Below are 19614 nucleotides of genomic sequence, written 5' to 3'. Positions count from 1 at the left end.
CACATAAAATCACAATTCATAGCGTGTAACATATTAAAGAATTAATAAAGCACAATATTATTCTCTAGAAATATTAATCAACTAAAATAATCATAATAACAATACTCATATCCAACGTCATTCCACAATCCCGTCAATTAATCAATTCGTGAATCAAGATGCACAATCTTAGCATTTAATTATGTTAATTAAGCAATGATAACAAAACATTTCACGAATTAACCAAGGAACTCTATATAATTTCCCACTTGAATTATGAGTAATAAACATGGTAATTCCAATTTATATTCACAATATCTATTGTGGTTAATTCCCATCCACTCGAATTTAGAATTCTAAGATCACCTTAAGGAAATGAACAAGAGCAAGGATTCCGGACCACTCAACGAAATCCAACAATATCGGGTTCTGGACCATTCAACGGAACCAAAATATCAAGCGGTTTCTCATAATATACCCAGACCTGTCATATGTAAAGTCAATGCCTACATTATGGGATTGGTGCACTGGCAAATCAGGCACTCATATAAGCTGCGAGGCTCGGGAGAGTGACAATAATATAAGCATGTGATACAATAATAAAATCAGCCATCAATCACAATTTATAAACCTTGAATATAAATCATTCATAAGAAATCAATACCAAACTTTTGAAAACTCCGAGGAAGTCACCCAATCATCCAACGGTTCGTCTGAAACAATCACAACATCTCATAACCATATTCTCATACACACAATGAAAAGTAGGGTTAGAGCGACACAGTTCGGCTGAAGCCTACATCCTTGAAGCTATCTTAATCCAAACTCAATGAAATCCAAGGGGGATTCGATCCCGGATCATCACTCAGCGGAATCCAAACCAGGATACGATTTTGGATCGTCACTCAACAGAATCACGGAGTGGAGTAGGAAGGATCCCGGACCACTTAACGGAATCATGGAGCACAATGCATAACAACCAATCAATGAAACAACACATGAATCAAGTTACTTAAGTTACGAAGACTCAACGAACGAGAATGAAATAATGACATAAGCGCTGACACATGTTTCGAAGCAACAAATCCCATGACAATGAGTTAATGGTCCACTACTAGCCCTCACCTTTCATTAAATCAAGCCAATCATACAAAACAAACCATATTCCCAATAAGCATGTCAAATCCCACTTCATATAACTACATCGATGGCTAAATGTAAAAATTAACAATTTATAGGAAACATAATTATAAAACCATTTCATATTCACATATATTAAAGTCACTCATATTTCATCATATCATACCATCTATGCAAATCAACCACCTTTCGAATATGCACGTCAATCGCATATCCCGATCATCATCAGTACACAAGCCAAATCATGTTTAATAACATAGGTCTATGGCTAAATATATAATCACATTTCAATATTAATCACATTATAAAACCAAGTCATATTCACAGATGATACCAATATAAGAAATCAAGGTAATAACCATATTACATACTCAAAAACTCTCATATATCTCCCACAACAACATTTAATGAGGGATCGAATCGTCGTTCTGAGGCAGGGTCCATGATCTTACGTCACTTGCTCCGTAAGATCCAATCACTAGATTTTCACTAGTAAGTTCCTAAGGTCCTTAAACAATATCTACCATAGCATACTAAAATTTAGTGTCAATTCAATGGTAAGATCGTCAATTGTTAGAATAATCAAGCGGCAGACCTTAACGATAATATATTCAACCAACATCATTTTCATGAATCGAATGTCACACAACGGGAAATTCGATTTTTTCCAAAAATTCTCAAATTTTACAAGAATGAAGATCTCAACAAGTAGAGTAAACTTTATACCTGCGGCCAAGGCCAATTTGGCCGAAAACACCCCAAACTGGCCACGAACCGCCGGGAACCCTAAGGTGGGTGTTCTTCAATTCGACTTCCTTGGTGTTCCAACGCCCCTACAACCTATTGGGTCTTGTTCTTGGGTCCAAGGGGAGTTGATTAAGGGTGGTGGTGGGTGGTGAAACTCATCGGAACGACGGAATCGCCGTCGAGCACCTCCGGTGCTCCGGTGGAGTTCCTCATGATTTTGGGCCTAAAAACCCTCAAATTTGGGTGGAGATGGTAAAGGGGAGGTTATGGAGTAGTTTTCAAGTGTTGGATGGGTGAATTTTCCCTGAAAAATGACAGAAATTGGCCAAAATTAGAACCGGATCGAAACCGATTTTGTCATGGGTGTGGTCGACAGGAAGAGGGAGGTCCCTCCCCACCTTTTTTTTTTTTCCTTTCTATTTGCTGCTGCCTATCCATTTTCCACCCCCCAAAATCTAATTTGTCCCCTCCTCCTTTTAACTAATTGGCCCCTTAACCCAAATATCTTATTGGCCTCTTACCCACAAAGTGGGAATTAATTAATTCCTAAAATCTATAGTATCACAACTTCAAACGTTTGTAACTATACCTTTATAATCCGGATTCGCAAACAGCTTTTGTCTATGCGTTCGTGGGATCGAGCTCTATTCAGAAATGTTACTTGTAACCTCAAAAGGTCAACTAGTAAATAATAATTTTCCAAACTTCACTCTATAACTAGTTTAGTTAAAATCTAAATTCAAACAACTTAAAATAAATTCTCGAGAAATAATATAAAATCTCAATAATAAAAATACGTAGATTATAACAATGAAATCCAGGAACGGGATTTCACACACTTAGTTGGAGCCTTGGGTGTGAGACTGGAGGAATTTGTTATCAAGGAAGAAGGAAATTTTTGGAAAATATATTCTTACGGATTTCTGCCAATCATGAATTAGTAACATTAGTTAGTTCAAGCCATTTTCAGATAAAACTTTGTCACACTTAGTTGGAGCCTTGGGTGTGAGACTGGAGGAATTTGTTATCAAGGAAGAAGGAAATTTTTGGAAAATATATTTGTAGTGTTTACCTAAATAGGTGTTCATAAGAAGATGGTGGATGTCATTACGTGTTTGTAGCATCTTTCGGACATTTTGAGGAGCACGAGTGAATATATAACGGACAACAAGATAAGTAACGGTGTAAGACACATGAACTAGGACGAGTGGCAACAAAGTGAATTTGCTTTACCAAAAATAGTATTTAAAATAAGAATTTGCTTTACCTAAAATAGTATTTAAATTAAAATCGATTTTTCGATGTATTCGAGCTACCAACTTTACTTACGTTTCCGCAGTATTTAAAAATAAACAGCTTTCTTTCTTCTAATAAGGCATGGCACTGTCACGTACCTGATTTTGGAGCATGACAAGGCATATGCATTAGAGCAAGAAGAAAGTGAAAACCAAAGAAGAGCGAATGCTATCACCATACTCGTTTTTTTACTCGGAAAGAAATTGAAACTGCAAAAATCTCGTCTTAGAGGCTCTCCTCGTACGATTCAACACTCTTTTCTTCTTGAGTTATCCATCTCCTACCTCCGATCACAATTTTTTCATTTCTTCCTTCAAGGGCTTAAAAAACCTAGCGTGTTAGGGATTCCTAATTGTCTGAAATCAGTAACTAGCACAATGAAAGCAAGACACGAAAAGAAAAAAACAGGAATATTATCTGAAAATAGCAAGATCCAACCCTTACATAGTTATGCTAGAAACAGCACAAATTATAGGTCATATAACACAAAACGATGATAGTGCACCAAAAAAGGTACATAAATTTGTGACAGAAAATGCATACTCTTCTTAAATTAGAAAACGTAGGCACCCTAATAAATCTCCAAATCGCTTTGGCTTCGTAAGGAAGACACTAGTTAGAGCAGAGGGGCAAACAAAAGATGCCACCAAAAGACGGATAGCCTGCAGTGAGAAACATGTCTAAAGCATCAACCTTGGAACGAGATGTATAGACTCAAATAAAGAATCACTTTCAATAGACCAGTGTTTTGATTAGAAGAGTTTATGGTATGACTCACCTCCTCTTTCCCCACATGAGCCACTCGTACCTCAACATCAGTCACAGGTATGTTCAGTTCGCATAGAATTGACATGCCGACAATTGCAGATATCGGACTTACATTGAGACTGTCAGTTACCATGAACATCGTCGGTCCTTTCAAGAATCCACAACCTTTATCATCTTTTTTATGATGGAATTTCAAGTTTACGAAGTCTTTCCATTTATACGATGCTTCCTCAATTCCCAGAAGATGATTCTTGTAGCCAAATCCGGGGAGAAGCTTCGGACTCACCAAGTTTTTCTTGTGTAAATTTGACTTTAAGTACTGCTCATCAAGATCTTGAACACTTCTGTACAGCTGGTCAATGCAACCTTTCAAAGAGTTATGTTGCATTTGTTTTACTACAAACCCAAGTGGAAGGGTCAAGAAACTGAAGAGTAAATTAACAAAATCCTCCCCCACTTCGGCATAGTAAACCTTCTCCTTAGATTTGCTAACTACAAGCTTAATAGAAATCTTTTCTTCTTCCTCATTCTTTTTTCCTCCCACCTCTCGATATTCAATGCATAAATCTTGGTCAAGGTTTTCGTCAATCATGTTTGGTATGGTTTTATCCTTCAGCAGAGTTTCAATCAGAGGTGTCTTTGACACTAATGAGCGCATAAGCAAATTCAAAACCTGGAAAACAAAAAATAAACAAAAAGTGAAGGATCAGAAACCAGAATTTTAGTTCGAATTGAAAATTTTAACTTGGCAATACACGTCAGACACATCATCATTTACCTCATCAACTCCCACATTAAAAGTCAGCTCCTCAACGCTATTCCAGCCCATGAGTCCATGGTTTGAAACTAAAGAAGATACTGCACAAGTAAATGGAGGGAGTACCTGTAAATCATCACTAATAATAAACCTCCCTGGTCCTTCCACAAAAACCCCACCACCTTCAGCTTCTTTCGTTGTAAAAATGGTCTCTGTGTTCATCAGACCCCCACAACAACAACGAACAGTTTCATAATAACTAAGGCTTTGTGCAGAACCTGAATTGTGGCAATATCGTTTAGAACACTTAAAGTACCGCGGGGGCTCACATTGATCATATTTCAATTTCAGGTTCCTCAAAAGATCCTCAGCTTCATTGCGGGGATGTAACAACATTTCTCGACATTCTTTAGTTCGAAAAAGCTGTAAATCAAGACTCTCAACACTTCCAAATAAGTTGTCAATGCAACCAATTCCAAAGGATTGCGAATGATGGGAAAGCCTAACAATTGTTCCCATAGGAATTGTCAAGAAACTGAAGAGAACATCAATGAAATCATTATCACACTCAGCGAAAATGACTTTGTTGGTCAAATTGTTCACCAACACCTTCAAGCTAATTTGGTTTTCAGATATTTCTTCCATGGACTGCAAGGAATAATAATGAACTGGAATAAGTATCATTCCTCTATTCAAATCCAACAGCAAATGACAGAATTACCTTTTTTTTTTCTTTTTTTTTTTTTGAACAAGAAATGAATACTTGTGAATTAGGATTAAATCCCTGCTCAGGAAATAGAGATTCAAATAATAATAACCAACTACCACAAGAAAATGCAAGTGAGTCATCTAGAATTATACTAAAAAATAAATAAAAAAGGGATCAATCCTCCAAAGAAATTTTCAGCAAACCATGATATATACAATCAAGATTAGACATTTTATCACGTCGGATTTACTAATCCTTTACATATGTTCGTGTTTCTAACCATCCACTCGTTTTTGCTCAATCCCCCGTTATGCTAATACATAAAAAAATGATAGTGAAAACTCAATATGGTTGATCTTTTGAACCCACTTCAAGTCAGGATCACCAATCAACCAATCTTGGGGGAAACGGTCTCTTCTGTTTATGTTTATTTCCGCTTAACTCTCTAACTCTTATGTCACATCCCAATCCGCATAGCAAGATATTGTCCGCTTTGGGTCATGCCCTCACGGATTTGTTCTTGGATTTCGGCACGAGAACTTCCCAGAGGGTCACCCATCCGAGGACTACTCTAGCCCAAACTCACCTAACTTCGGAGTTCTTATGGGATCCAGAGCCAGTGAGTTCCCAAAACGCATCCTTGCAATGGGAGGTGAGCATGTACATATAAGGCATAGAGGATCCTCTCCTCTGGGCGATGTGGGACACTACATCTTATACAGTTGTAACGAAAAATAACAAATCAAGCACACTTGTAGATCAAAATAGTTCACATCACTAACCTCTGAATTCCCACCTCGCAAGATTATTTTGGATTGAATGATTTGAGACTACCACTTTGCAAGGACAAGAGCTTATACGCTAAAAAGAAATGAAGCCTAACTTATATATGAATTCAATGAGATAAATACTAAAGGAAGAAAACTCATACTATCTTCATCACAAATAAGAAATTTGGAAGTTTTCTACATAGCTCATTGTTCGGTGCCACTACAAAATATGGGCACTGCAAACGAAAAGTTAATGGTGCCATACGAGGCTCAAGCCTTAAGGACACCAATATATGTGTCCTATATGGCAACACTGCAGGAACTAAAATATTATTTGGGTCCTGTGCAGGCATGCATTGTTCATAGGGGCACAATATGACGTTTTGTGCTCCAAGAGTTAAGCACAAGAGAAATGCTAGGAAGACTTTATATGGATTCTGTCATCTTATGAATTTAGTATAATTCTCATGTCAGCATTATAAAATATTGTGCAACCTTGTCAGATGACTTTCCCAACAATTTTTGTAATTGTGCCCTATCAGTTAAATATTAATAAAGAGAAGAGATCATCTCCAGATCTCTTCCACCAAGGCTACTGGATTAAATGATTCGGACCTTTGAAATTTTATTCAAAGGTAAAAAAATTATTATAGCTTTTAAAAAATCAAAACAAAAATGGACCGTTAGATGAAATTTCAAAAGTCGAAATCACTTGATCTAGTGGTCTTAGTGGAAGAGCGTACAAATAAAAAATAAAAAATAAAAAATGAAACTCGGGATCATGAAAATATATAAATAATAACTCAGATCTGAAAATATATAAACTCAAATCCAAAAAAGAAACACAAATTCGGATATGATGCTGTTTAAAAAAACCCATATCTGATACACTTACAATCTCTTCTAACCAATTCCTCATACACTTTTACCCACTTAAATTCCAGCGAAAAAGTTCGAAACTTTCCAATATAAACTCACCACCTCCAAATAATTCACATAAAAAAACACACAGAAATCAAGCCCAGCACTTAGAAATCGAAAGATGGCTACAATTACGGTTCAGCTTTATAGGGTTCTTACCCAAATCCAACAATTTGAACCACTTTCTTACAGCCCACGAAACAAATCTCCCAAACACAACCACGAACCAAGTCTTCAGCATGCAAGTTTAAATCGAATTAGGATCTTGAACCTCAAATGTAAAAGTTAAAATTGAAAAAACCCACTTACATAGACAGGAAGCTCACGATCAGAGGATCACTTTTGCTGTTGGTTAACGGAGAGTCTCCGTTTGGTTGTTTTACAGAGAGTGAACAGAGAGAGAGAGAGACGTTTGTTTGGTTTTGAGTCTTTGTGTTTTCATTACCCCCGTCCTTACTTTAGCGACTTTACCGAAAAAGGCACTTTGAATTGCTACCTTTATTTTTAGTTATAATGTAATTTGGAATTTGTGCTGTTGCACTATATTTTATGCCTACTCTTTTTATTTTATCGTAATGAAATTTTAGAATTTATATAAAAAAATAAATTTAATGAGATAAGATTTAGTTGTTGTTATTATCGTTATTATCTTCGTATTTTACATATTTTGTAACACATATCAGTAGTAATTCGAATCTTTTGATAAAAATATTGGTTGCCCATTTTAGATTTAAATCACATTAATTTGTAATCATACTCGATTACGCCTTTGGAATATGAAAGGATAAAAAAGGATGCATGAACAATTTGTATTCAGGTGTGAAGGAAATTGACGTACGTGAGTTGCGGTCAGTGCATGTAGAGAAATGTTGTTACTTCCCCACAACGCGGCTGAATCTCATTGCAAGAACCTTGTATTGCAAATTGATCACAATGTCAAGCCAACACAGTACTTTGTATGCTCTCTTTGTTGCCTGAACACGGCCACAAGAAAGTTCTTCGGTCATTACCAAGTATCACTTGTCCACAAATTCCATGCGTAGCGCGATTACATTTTTTGTGGATGTTGCAAGCGCCTTTGTAATAGAGTCAGCCAAGCTTCTGACTACCGATGATTTATAACTGATCTCCCCCCTTAGCGAATCAATCGTTTCTTTATTTTCCAATCTTGGGGTCACCATGGGAATATTACCGAGGAGTTGAATTTGAATACTGGAGTTGTTGAGTTGAATTTGCGATTGTGTGTGTTGTAAGTTGTGAGTGTCAAAGGATATGTACTCGCCGTTTCTTGACATACAAGTAACTTGGTCAATCCGAGTTAATAGTTGAAAAAATTATGGAGCCATATTTGGTTAGGTTTAGGAGTCCTTATTTAGTGCAATTAATCATGAAAACCTTATTAGTTGACAAAGAATTCGTTACCATTTAGGACTATTATGATACCCTAATTGATATGGAATATCCCATGTAATCAGTTGATAGGCCGGATTACATGGGTAATTATCAGTATATTAGGAGGTCCCTGCACTCACAGTAATTATCCTTGTTTCGTGCTAAACCCTATTCACTAGCAAAGTAACTTACGACTGCTTGAGTGGAGAAAACCCTTCCTGGAACCCTGGCATCATGTTCCTCTTCTACAGATAAGTTTATTTCCTTTTCATGTTGATTTTATTATTGCATTCATGATCTTAATGTCTTTTTGTTGTTCTTATGATTTCAAAAATATCTTACCTGTGGTATCAGAGCCACACAACAAGCTTAGGGTTCGGATAAAGGGGTTCTTTGCGATTGGTTAATTTCAAAATTCTTTTCAACCAATGTGATTCGAGAGCCGTGATATATATAATTCTATTTGGTATGATTTCTAATGACTATAATATATGGACTGGTCTAGGTGGTGACTATGCATACTGCTGCCTTTAAGTAGTTTTCAAGAAATTTAATTAATTATTTTTCTTTTTGGCTCTCATTTAATTAGGGTTTGTTTTGGTTCGATTAATCACGCTCTTGTGATATGATTCTGGGGTTTTTCTTGCTTTCGCGCTTTTTCTTCTTGTATGGATATGTAACCTTGTATTGTCGAGAAGATCGTGTCATCTATGTTGTGATTTTTCCAGTTATATGAATCAAGTGTCTTTAAATGAATTATCTATCTAATGCCAAAATAAAGAACTAGAAAAAGGGATTGTTGAATCTGGGCAATGAAGTTTTTCTTTCATAACCATGCTTATGTTTTCTGCAAAATTTTTCTTGCAGTTTTTTTTATCACGTTTACCTGGCCATCAAGATAAACTGAAATTAGGTATACAACTCTAACAAGGTTTGTTGTATGCGACTTTATAGACTCCTATTTGATAATTATGAATTAATAATTAATATATATATATATATATATATATATATATATATATATCAAGGTCACTATTGTTTTCGGTGAACGATGACCTAATCTCACCTTGGGTAATTTTTTGATTTCTTATATAATTTTCTGATTATTAATTTAGTTGATAAATATTACCGGTTTTTATTTGATTATTAGAAAAAAAAAAAAAAAAGAGGTTAAAACATGCGAACAGTAAAGGGTTTCTCCCTCGCGTGAGGGTTGCTGTTCATCAATGCCCAGCTTACACCAACCTCCTTCAATCATTGTAATGCTCGAATTGAAGCTTGAAATTTCGGGGTATTCCTGCGAAGGTATGAAACTGCTTTTCATAAATTATTGTAATTTGGTTGACTTGAAATTAAGCTTTTTGTTTCAACTGAATTGATTTTGTGATATTATAATTGAGAAGTGGAAAACTATCTTGTTGTTTTTGAGCAAATATAGTGTTTTCATTTGGGATTAATACAATTTTGGCTTTTTTCGACTCTTATCCTTGTAGTGCATATGCAAATGAATAAGTAAGTTTTGGTTCTTGGTTATTTCTCTATGAAATGATAGTCGCTTCTATTATTGCAATGAATATTACTTTTAGTATTATATATAAATGATGTAATTTTCGTAAGGAAAGCCATTCATGACAATAACCTGGGCTTAATAGACTTTCATAACGCCAAATATTATGACATTTTGTCATGTTGTAATATCGAATGGATTGTAGACGCTGGCAATATTTCCTTTTTTTTTTTTGGACAAGAAATGGATTTATGGTAAATTTTTAAGTGTGATATCATGTTGCTGGAAGCCTGCAGACTTCTACAGAATAGTGTGTTTGTAATATTATTTTGATATATTTATGTAATTGATAAATTCAAGAAATTTTAGTATGATATACATTGAGATATTTATTTCAAATCTGGAAATTTTCGTGAGCATTGGTTTGAAAATGAATTATTAGTGAATTTTTTAATCTCGAGACTATACTGCAGAATTTATGTAGTTTCTGCAGCACATTCCATTTCAATTTTATCTTTAGCCCACTTTTAAAATCGAAAAAATCATGGAATTTTGGGTGACAATAGATTTACATGTCTACTTCATTTCTGAAAATCTTCATGCATATTGGAGAAAAATTGAATTTTTGGTGAATTATTTAGTCTCCAGTATGTACTGCAGAATTTTTGCCGTTTCTGCAGCACATCCCATTTCTAATTTTCTTTTAGTACACTTGTAAATTCTCAAAAATTATGAAATTTTGGGACTTAACAGATTTGTATGTTTACTTTATGTCTGAAAATTTTCATGCATATCGGATGAACAATGAATATTTGGTGAGTATGTAATCTCAGTTCCGTCATTTTCTGCAGTTTCTAAAGCACCTCTCTTTTCGAATTCATGTTTGGCTCGCTTAATAATTTTAAAAATCATGAGATTTTGCGAAATAGTAGCCATATATGTCTAGTTCATGCCTAAAAATTTTCATGACAATCTAAAGAAAATTGAGTTTTTAGTGAATTTGCGAACTAAAGTAGTATTGCTGAATTTTGGTACTTCAAAACTAGTTTTGTTATGTGATATTGTTTCACTGATTTGTGCACATCTATTGGTACCGATTATTATACAAGTTTATGGTTCCACTATGTCCTTATTTTATGCAAATTCTCAATACTGATGACTTTTATAGACAACATTGATTAAATTTTGATTTAAAGATGTATTGGTTTATTTTGCTCAAACCAATATTTTGTTTGGTCATCAATTACGATTATGATGATCATTGTCTTTTGAGAAAAGAAAAAAAAAAAGAAAAAAGGAAACTGATATCAGTTTACTAATTGATCATTTTGGTCTCTATCAAATAACTGAATAATCATGTTTCCTCTTTCGAGAATTTTATTGTTCAATGTTAATAATGACATACTCTTGTGTTTGATTTAATCTTTTGAGAATCGGTTATTTAATACTGTTCTAAAGGATTATTTTGAAAAATCAGAATTCTAATTTATATGGTGAATACTTTTGTCCCAATGGGAATTTCAGGAAATCACTCACCAATTATAAATTAGTATTATAGCAACATAAAATACTTCTAACATATTTTCATCTGGCCAAAGCTGTTTAAGCTATATGTATTTTGTGTATTTTATGTTTGGCTAGCTATGCAGGTATTTTCTTTGCATGATTAGTTTCTGCCCAAAGGTGTAACAATCATGCAATTTGGAGTTGGTTCGATTCTCCACAACTCGACTACTTCCATGATGAATCTTGCAGAATCGAGAATGAGTAGGTAAATTTGCCAATCTTTTGCCTTAATTTTCTGTGAATTCTAAATTGGATTAAAATTATTGCTGAAAAAATGATGTTGTTGAGATATCTATGTGTTTACTTTAATCGACTTTGTTTTAGAATTAAAACATAAATTTTGAGTTTGGATTCTCTTATTAGGTTTCATTTTAATTTATGACCTAATCTTTAACACATATGTGACATCCCACATCGCCCAAGGGAGTGATTCTTAAATGTATATTCCCATCCCTACCTAGTACCTAGCACGAGGCATTTTGGGAGCTCACTAGCTTTGGGTTCCGTAAGAACTCCGAAGTTAAGCGAGAAGGGGGTTAGAGCAATCTCATGATGGGTGACCCACTGGGAAGTTGCTTGTGAGTTCCCAAAAGCAAAACCGTGAGGGAATGGTAAGCCCAAAGCGGACAATATCGTGCTATGGTGGTGGAGTGGGCTCGGGAAGTGATCCGCCCCGGGCGGGGATGTGACAATTTGGTATCAGAGTCTAACCCTGGCTGTGGTGTGCCGACGAGGACGTAAGGCCCCTAAGCGGGGTGGATTGTGACATCCCACATCGCCTAGGGGAGTGATCCTTATATGTATATTCTCATCTCTACCTAGCACGAGGCCTTTTGGGAGCTCACTGGTTTTGGGTTCCGTAGGAACTCCGAAGTTAAGCGAGAAGGGGACTAGAGCAATCCCATGATGGGTGACCCACTGGGAAGTTGCTCGTGAGTTCCCAAAAACAAAACCGTAAGGGAATGGTAAGCCCAAAGCAGACAATATCGTGCTACGGTGGTGGAGCGGGCCCGGGACGGACGGGCCTAGGAAGTGATCCGTCCCGGGCGGGGATGTGACAATTTGGTATTAGAGCCTAACCCTGGTCGTGTGTGTGCCGACGAGGATGTCGGGCCCTTAATGGGGGTGGATTGTGACATCCCACATCGCCCAGGGGAGTGATCCTTTAATGTATATTCTCATCCCTACTTAGCACGAGGCCTTTTAGGAGCTCACTGGCTTCGGGTTCCGTAGGAACTCCGAAGTTAAGCGAGAAGGGGGCTAGAGCAATCCCATAATGGGTGACCCACTGGGAAGTTGCTCATGAGTTCCCAAAAACAAAACCGTGAGGGAATGGTAAGCCCAAAGCGGACAATATCGTGCTACGGTGGTGGAGTGGGCCCGAGAAGTGATCTATCCCGGGCTGGGATGTGACAATTTGGTATCAGAGCCTAACCCTGGCCGTGGTGTGCCGACGAGGACGTCGGGCCCTAAGGGGGGTGGATTGTGACATCACACATCGCCCACGGGAGTGATCCTTATATGTATATTCCCATCTCTACCTAGCACGAGGCCTTTTGGGAACTCATTAGCTTCGAGTTCCGTAGGAACTCTGAAGTTAAGCGAGAAGGGGGCTAGAGCAATCCCATGATGGGTGACCCACTGGGAAGTTGCTCGTGAGTTCCCAAAAACAAAACTGTGAGGGAATGGTAAGCGGACAATATCGTGCTACGGTGGTGGAGCGGGCTCGGGAAGTGATCTGCCCCAGGCCGGGATGTGACACATATGTGGGTCTTCTCTCATACACTAAAATAAAATAAAATTTGTAGTCATTGCATAAGTTTTTATTGAACTTTTAATTCTAACCTACTTTAAAAAAAAAAAAAATTATGTATTTGATCTTTATCGATTCAACTAGCCTATATTTTGTTATATGAAAACCGCTTTCTCTAGTGTTTAAACTTGCAATTTTGAGTGTTTGCCCAAGTGGGAGAAATAATGTATTATGGGCTTCACACTCATCAATTTTGCATGCTTTTAATGGTCATGGTTTTGGTAGATAAAACGTACATTATCATACTTGTTTATATTTTATTTGTTATATATGCAACTAATCTTGCAGGAAATTGAAGAAGGGTTAATGAGTGTACTCTGCTCAAAAGTGTTTTGCTTATTATTTCTTGTTCGTTGTTCAAGAAATTGGACTTGTGATTTATATGTTATTGATGGATAATTAATCAGCTCAAAAGTGTTTTCTTATTCAGTCCAAATATAAATCCATGAACGGTTAAACATGGAATTGACAAGATTGTATATACTTCATCTGCTCAAAAGTGTTGAAATTATATACGTTTGCCCTTGTATTTTATGTTTTAGTTGTGAAAACCTAATATAATCATATTCTATCCAAAGATGATTATGGAATTATATGTTTTTGTTGCAATTAGAAAACGGTTCGTTAAAGTTTTCTGTTTTTGTCAAATGTTAGATGAACAAAACTGACCAAATGATTTTGTATAGATTTTCAGTCACAAGAGTCACTTCCCTACCGATATCTAGAATAAAGATGTTGAGCTCACAAATTTTATGTTTTGCTAATGGGAGTATTTGAAAGGTATATGTTTCATTTTTTAATTTTTTTTTTTTAGACATTTATAAAGTTTTTTTTTTTCACTCTCTTAGTTAGTGGGAGTAATAATTTATCTATATAATTTTATTTCTGTTAATCAGTGGGAGTAAGAGATTACCTTTTGTGTTAAAAAATTTGAAGTGTTAGTGGCTGATATTTTAAGAGTTATTGTTTAAGTTTTGTTTGTAAGTTTGATAAGAGGTCCTAATTTTGTAAATAGTATGTCATATTTACTTGTTCTCTTATCACATTATAAATTGACAGAAAAATATGAGCCATGCTTGCATGAGGCTCAGTTCAGGAGTTGATCATCTTTTGCTTATCAACCTAAATTTAACGAATGATGTCAGGCAACATTGTACTCGTAATTTGATATTAGTGGTAATAGAGTAAACATGTAGAAGCAATTACATGTTATTTTCTATAATCCAACATTTAAACTACTAGTGACAAGTTGTTAAAGGTATAGTTGCAAATTTTGTGGGACTCAGTGATCACCTACCACCTAACCAAGTAAGTATCATGTTCTTGGACACTCAAGTGGGAGCATGTAGGTTGTGAGTGTCAAAGGATATGCACTCGCCGTTTTTTGACATACAAGTAACTTGGTCAATCTGAGTTAATAGTTGAGAAAATTATGGAGCCTTATTTGGTTAGGTTTAGGAGTCCTTATTTAGTGCAATTAATCATGAAAACCTTAATTAGTTGACAAAGAATTCATTACCATTTAGGACTATTATGATACCCTAATTGATATGGAATATCCCATGTAATTAGTTGATAGGCCAAATTACATGGATAATTATCAGTATATTAGGAGGTCCCTGCACTCACAGTAATTATCCTTGTTTCGTGCTAAACCCTATTCACTAGCAAAGTAACTTACGACTGCTTGAGTGGAGAAGACCCTTCCTGGAACCCTAGCATCATGTCTTCCTCTTCTACAGATAAGTTTATTTCCTTTTCATGTCGATTTTATTATTGCATTCGTGATCCTAATGTCTTGTTGTTGTTCTTATGATTTCAGAAATATCTTACATGTGCAAGTTCGAATATACTAGTTTCGTTTTAATACCGTTAATTGGGAATGGACAACAATTGATCAACTTCCTTGGAGAAGTCAGATCTTGTTTAAGCTTAATTAGGGATATTACTCATTTGTTTAATTTCTAGAAGAGGTTGAACTTTCCTTATATTGTACAGGCTTAATGAACATTTGTTCGTCATTAACCTTCTAATGCAGGTTTCTTCATTTTCTTCTCTAATCGTATTTTTCGTAATTCAGTAGACCTTATCAGTTGCAGTCACATTTAGCTATCAAATGCATCAATCTCTCTTATAAAAGACTAATTAGAGGCCTATGTACCCAATTTAAAGAAAATTGATCAAACTCATTAGGTTGCCTCTTATGTATCCTTTGGAGATTATATTCTATTAACACCTGATTAGCTGGAGGTTAAATTTCAGAGCTTCGCATCTGCATGTACGATGAAACCGTAAATTTCTTCCTAGCTATGTAAAGTAATGAATACTTCTTTTCAAAAGCTAAAGATGGCAGCCCTTTATATGCACCGCCACTCAAAGTGATCCTCACTTCTTTTCAAAACCTAAAGCTTGGTTATCTTAATGCATGATGGTGACGCTTCTTCTGTTTCTATAAACTGATCGTACGGATTGTATTATTCATTGTTTGATCGATCTCATCAGGTTGTTGTTTAGTAAGGTCACCGTGATGCACCCTTCTGTAAGTTCGTCACTGAGATAATACTGCCCTTTTTATAATTGAGCATCAGTGATGCGATCAATCTCACGGTGTTGAAAACGCGAGGACTTTTTGCATTTTCATCCGTGTGAGTGTGAGATCAATAGAAGGAAATATATTCGTATTGTTTATTGAAAAAGGTGTTCATTAGAAGAGGGTGGATGCCATTACAAGTTTGTAGCATCTTTTGAAACATTTGTAGGAGCTCGGAGAAATTTAGAATAGACAATACGAGAATTGATGGTGTAAGACACGTGGACTAGGATGAGTGGTGACAAAGTGAATTTGATATTAAAAAAGGAAGTATTATTGACACTCCAAAAATCTCATTCTATACTCCTCACTTCTTTTAAAATATAGAAAGTTTGGAATGTAAAATGAGATTTTTGAAGTGCCAATAACAATTCCCTACTAAAAATTGTCATAACGCTGTAGTTGACTAGCATGTTAAATTAAAATCGAATTTTCGATTTATTTTCGGCCTACCAATTTTATTTACGTTTCGGCAATGTTTTAGAATAATCAGTTATCTTTCTTCTCTTATTGCCTGAAGTCTATTGGGAACGTGATTTTATAACGTCGCATCCTCATGTTAAAGTATTGGGAACGTGATTTTATAACGCCGCGTCCTCATGTTATAGTATCGCCTCGTCAATAAGGTGTGGCACTGTTATGTGCCTGATTTCGGAGCCAATGCTATCACCATACTTAGTTATTTTCCTCGAAAAGAAATTGCATCAATCTCGTCTAAGACGAGGCTCTCCTCTTATGATTCAACATACTATTTTCTTCTTGAGTTATCCATCTCCTACCTCCGACCACAATTTTTTCATTTCTTCCTTTGAGGGCGTAAAAACTCTAGTGTGTTAGGGATTCCTAATTGTCTGAAATCAATAACTAGCTTCACAATGAAAGCAAGACATGAAGAGAAAGAAACAAGAATATTATCTGAAATAGCAAGGTGCATCCCTTAAATAGTTATGCTAGAAGCAGCACAAAATATAGGTCATATAACACAAAACGATGATAGTGCAAGAAAAAAGGTACTTAAATTTGTAACAGAAGGTGCATATTCCCTTCTTAAATTAGAAAATGTAGGCACCCTAAACCTCCGTATCACTTTGGCTTCGTAAGGAAGACACTAGTTAGAGCAGAGGCACAAACAAAAGAAGCCACCAAAAGACGGATAGCCTGCAATGAGAAACATGTCTAAAGCATCAGCCTTGAAACAAGATGTATAAACTCAATAAAGAATCACTTTTAAATGACCAAAGTTTTGATTAGAAGAGTTTATGTTATGACTCACCTCCTCTTTCCCCAAGTGAGCCACTCGTACCTCAACATCAGTCACAGGTACGTTCAGTTCGCACAGAATTGACATGCCGACAATTGCAGATATCGGACTTACATGGAGACAGTCAGTTACCATGAACATAGTCGGTCCTTTCAAGAATCCACAACCTTTATGATCTTTTTTATGATGGGATTTGGGGTCTACGAAGTCAACAAAATCTTCTTTACGATGGGATTTGGGTTCTACGGAGTAAGTCAATTTATACGATGCTTCCTCAATTACCAGAAGATGATTCTTGTAGCCAAATCCAGGGAGAAGCTTAGGACTCACCAACTTTCTCTTGTGTAAATTTGACTTCAAGTACTGCTCATCAAGATCTTGGACACTTCTGTACAGCTGGTCAATGCAACATTTCAAAGAGTTATGTTGCATTTGTTTTACTACAAACCCTAGTGGAAGAGTTAAGAAACTGAAGAGTAAATTAACAAAATCCTCCCCCACTTCGGCATAATAAACCTTCTTCTTATATTTGCTAACTACAGGCCTGATAGAAATCTCTTCTTCTTCCTCTTTCCTTTTTCCTCCCACCTCTCGATATTCAATGCATAAATCTTGGTCAATGTTTTCGTCAGTCATGCTTGGTATGGTTTTATCCTTCAGCAGAGTTTCGGTCAGAGGTGTCTCTGATACTAATGAGCGCATAAGCAAATTCAAAACCTGGAAACAAAAAGTGAAGGATCAGAAACCGAAGTTTTAGTTCGAATTGAAAATTTTAACTTGGCATTGCATGTCAACACATCATCATTTACCTCATCAACTCCCACATTAAAAGTCAGCTCCTCAACGCTATTCCAGCCCGTGAGTCCATGGTTCGAAACTAAAGAAGATACTGCAGAAGTAAATGGAGGCAGTACCTGTAAATCATCACCAATAATAAATCTCCTCGGTCCTTCCACAAAAACCCCACCACCTTCAGCTTGTTTCGTTGTAAAAATGGTCTCCATGTTCATCAGACACCCAGAACAACAATGAACAGTTTCGTAATAACTAAACCTTTGTGCAGAACTGCCACAATATCGATTAGCACACTTAAAGTACAGTGGGGGCTCACATTGATCATATTTCAATTTCAGGTTCCTCAAAAGATCTTCAGCTCCATTGTGGGGACGTAACAACATGTCTCGACATTCTTTAGTTTGAAAAAGCTGTAAATCAAGACTCTCAACACTTCCAAATAAGTCGCCAATGCAACCAATTCCAAAGGATTCCGAATGATGGGAAAGCCTAACAATAGTTCCCATAGGGACTGTCAAGAAACTAAAGAGAACATCAACGAAATCATTATCACACTCAGCGAAAATGCCTTTGTTGGTCAAATTGTTCACCAAGACCTTCAAGCTAATTTTGTTTTCAGATTTTTCTGCATGGACTGCAAGAAATCATAATGAACTGGAATAAGTATCATATTCCTCTATTCAAATCCAGCAGCAAATGACAGAATCATCCCTTTTTTAAAAGAAGAAATGAATACTTGTGAATTATGATTAAATCCCTGCTCAGGAAATAAAGATTCAAATAATAACATACCACAAGAAAATGCAAGTGAAGTCATCTAGAATAATACTAAAAAATAAATAAAAACGGATCAATACTCCAAAGAAATTTTCAGCAAACCATGATATACATGATCAAGATTAGACATTTTATCACGTTGGATAAACGGTCGGAAAAACAACAAATCAAGCACACTTGCAGATCAAAATAGTTCACATCACTAACCTCTGAACTCCCACCTCCCAAGATTATTTTGGATTGAATGATTTGAGACTACCACTTTGCAAGGACAAGAGCTTATACGCTAAAAAGAAATGAAGCCTAACTTATATATGAATTCAATGAGATAAATACTAAAAGAAGAAAACTCATATTACCTTCATCATAAACAAGAAATTTGGAATTTTTTTACAGAGCTCATTATTCGGTGCCACTACAAACAATACGGGCACTGCAAATGCAAAGTTAATGGTGCCATATGAGGCTTAAGGACACCAATATATGTGTCCTATACAGCAACACAGCAGCAACTAAAATATTATTTGGATCCTTAATTTGCAGGCGTGCACATTGTTCATAGGGCACAATATGGCATTCTGTGCTCAAAGAGTTAAGCACAAGAGAAATGCTAAAGAGTCTTTCTATGGACTCTCCGTCATTTCATGTTTTTGACATAATTTCCATACCAAAGTTATAAAATACTGTGCAACCTTGTCAAATGACTTTCCCAATTCACGTTAGCACAATTTTTGTAATCATGCCCTATTGGTTAAATATTAATAAAAAATGAAACTCGGGATCATGAAAATATATAAGCAGTAACTCAGATTTAAATTTGAATACT

The 19614-nt window shown here is 35.9% G+C and overlaps 2 protein-coding genes across 4 annotated transcripts; both read right to left on the bottom strand.

Moving 5' to 3' along the window:
• Window positions 1-3559: 3559 nt before the first annotated feature.
• Window positions 3560-7554, bottom strand: LOC103929816. 2 transcript variants are annotated; one of them, XM_048564306.1, is made up of 5 exons: window positions 7397-7554; window positions 7247-7319; window positions 4709-5335; window positions 3941-4603; window positions 3560-3824 (listed from the first exon to the last, which is right to left on the bottom strand). In XM_048564306.1, exons 3-5 carry the CDS (start codon window positions 5330-5332, stop codon window positions 3711-3713), a joined length of 1401 nt encoding a protein of 466 aa, XP_048420263.1. In that variant the 5' UTR covers window positions 5333-5335; window positions 7247-7319; window positions 7397-7554; the 3' UTR covers window positions 3560-3710. The 2 variants fall into 2 exon arrangements, with proteins under 2 accessions (XP_048420263.1, XP_048420262.1); XM_048564305.1 differs by lacking the exon at window positions 7247-7319.
• A 9290-nt stretch (window positions 7555-16844) lies between these two features.
• On the bottom strand, window positions 16845-19576 carry LOC103929819. Of its 2 annotated transcripts, none has more exons than XM_048564812.1 (4): window positions 18996-19576; window positions 18026-18645; window positions 17229-17933; window positions 16845-17113 (listed from the first exon to the last, which is right to left on the bottom strand). In XM_048564812.1, the coding sequence occupies exons 2-4, from the start codon at window positions 18515-18517 to the stop codon at window positions 17039-17041; spliced, it is 1272 nt and encodes a 423-aa protein (XP_048420769.1). In that variant the 5' UTR covers window positions 18518-18645; window positions 18996-19576; the 3' UTR covers window positions 16845-17038. The 2 variants fall into 2 exon arrangements, with proteins under 2 accessions (XP_048420769.1, XP_048420768.1); XM_048564811.1 differs by having other exon boundaries at window positions 19148-19576.
• Between the last annotated feature and the right edge of the window lie 38 nt (window positions 19577-19614).

This window comes from the organism of the source record quoted next, unplaced genomic scaffold (assembly GCF_019419815.1).
Source record: "Pyrus x bretschneideri cultivar Hongxiangsu unplaced genomic scaffold, Pyrus_bretschneideri_v1 Contig39, whole genome shotgun sequence".
Taxonomy (NCBI): domain Eukaryota; kingdom Viridiplantae; phylum Streptophyta; class Magnoliopsida; order Rosales; family Rosaceae; genus Pyrus; species Pyrus x bretschneideri.
Note: the sequence above shows the minus strand (reverse complement) of the source record. Positions and strands in the feature narration are given on the sequence as shown.

Bases quoted from the DNA above. Each gene is read 5' to 3' on its own strand.
- LOC103929816 (XM_048564306.1), bottom strand. From the start codon at position 5,332: ATGGAAGAAATATCTGAAAACCAAATTAGCTTGAAGGTGTTGGTGAAC. The intron at 4,604-4,708 runs GTAAATGATGAT...TTTGTTTTCCAG, and splicing joins TTAATGTGGGAGTTGATGAG to GTTTTGAATTTGCTTATGCG. The intron at 3,825-3,940 runs GTGAGTCATACC...TTCTCACTGCAG, and splicing joins CTCATGTGGGGAAAGAGGAG to GCTATCCGTCTTTTGGTGGC.
- LOC103929819 (XM_048564812.1), bottom strand. From the start codon at position 18,517: ATGGGAACTATTGTTAGGCTTTCCCATCATTCGGAATCCTTTGGAATT. The intron at 17,934-18,025 runs GTAAATGATGAT...TTTTGTTTCCAG, and splicing joins TTAATGTGGGAGTTGATGAG to GTTTTGAATTTGCTTATGCG. The intron at 17,114-17,228 runs GTGAGTCATAAC...TTCTCATTGCAG, and splicing joins CTCACTTGGGGAAAGAGGAG to GCTATCCGTCTTTTGGTGGC.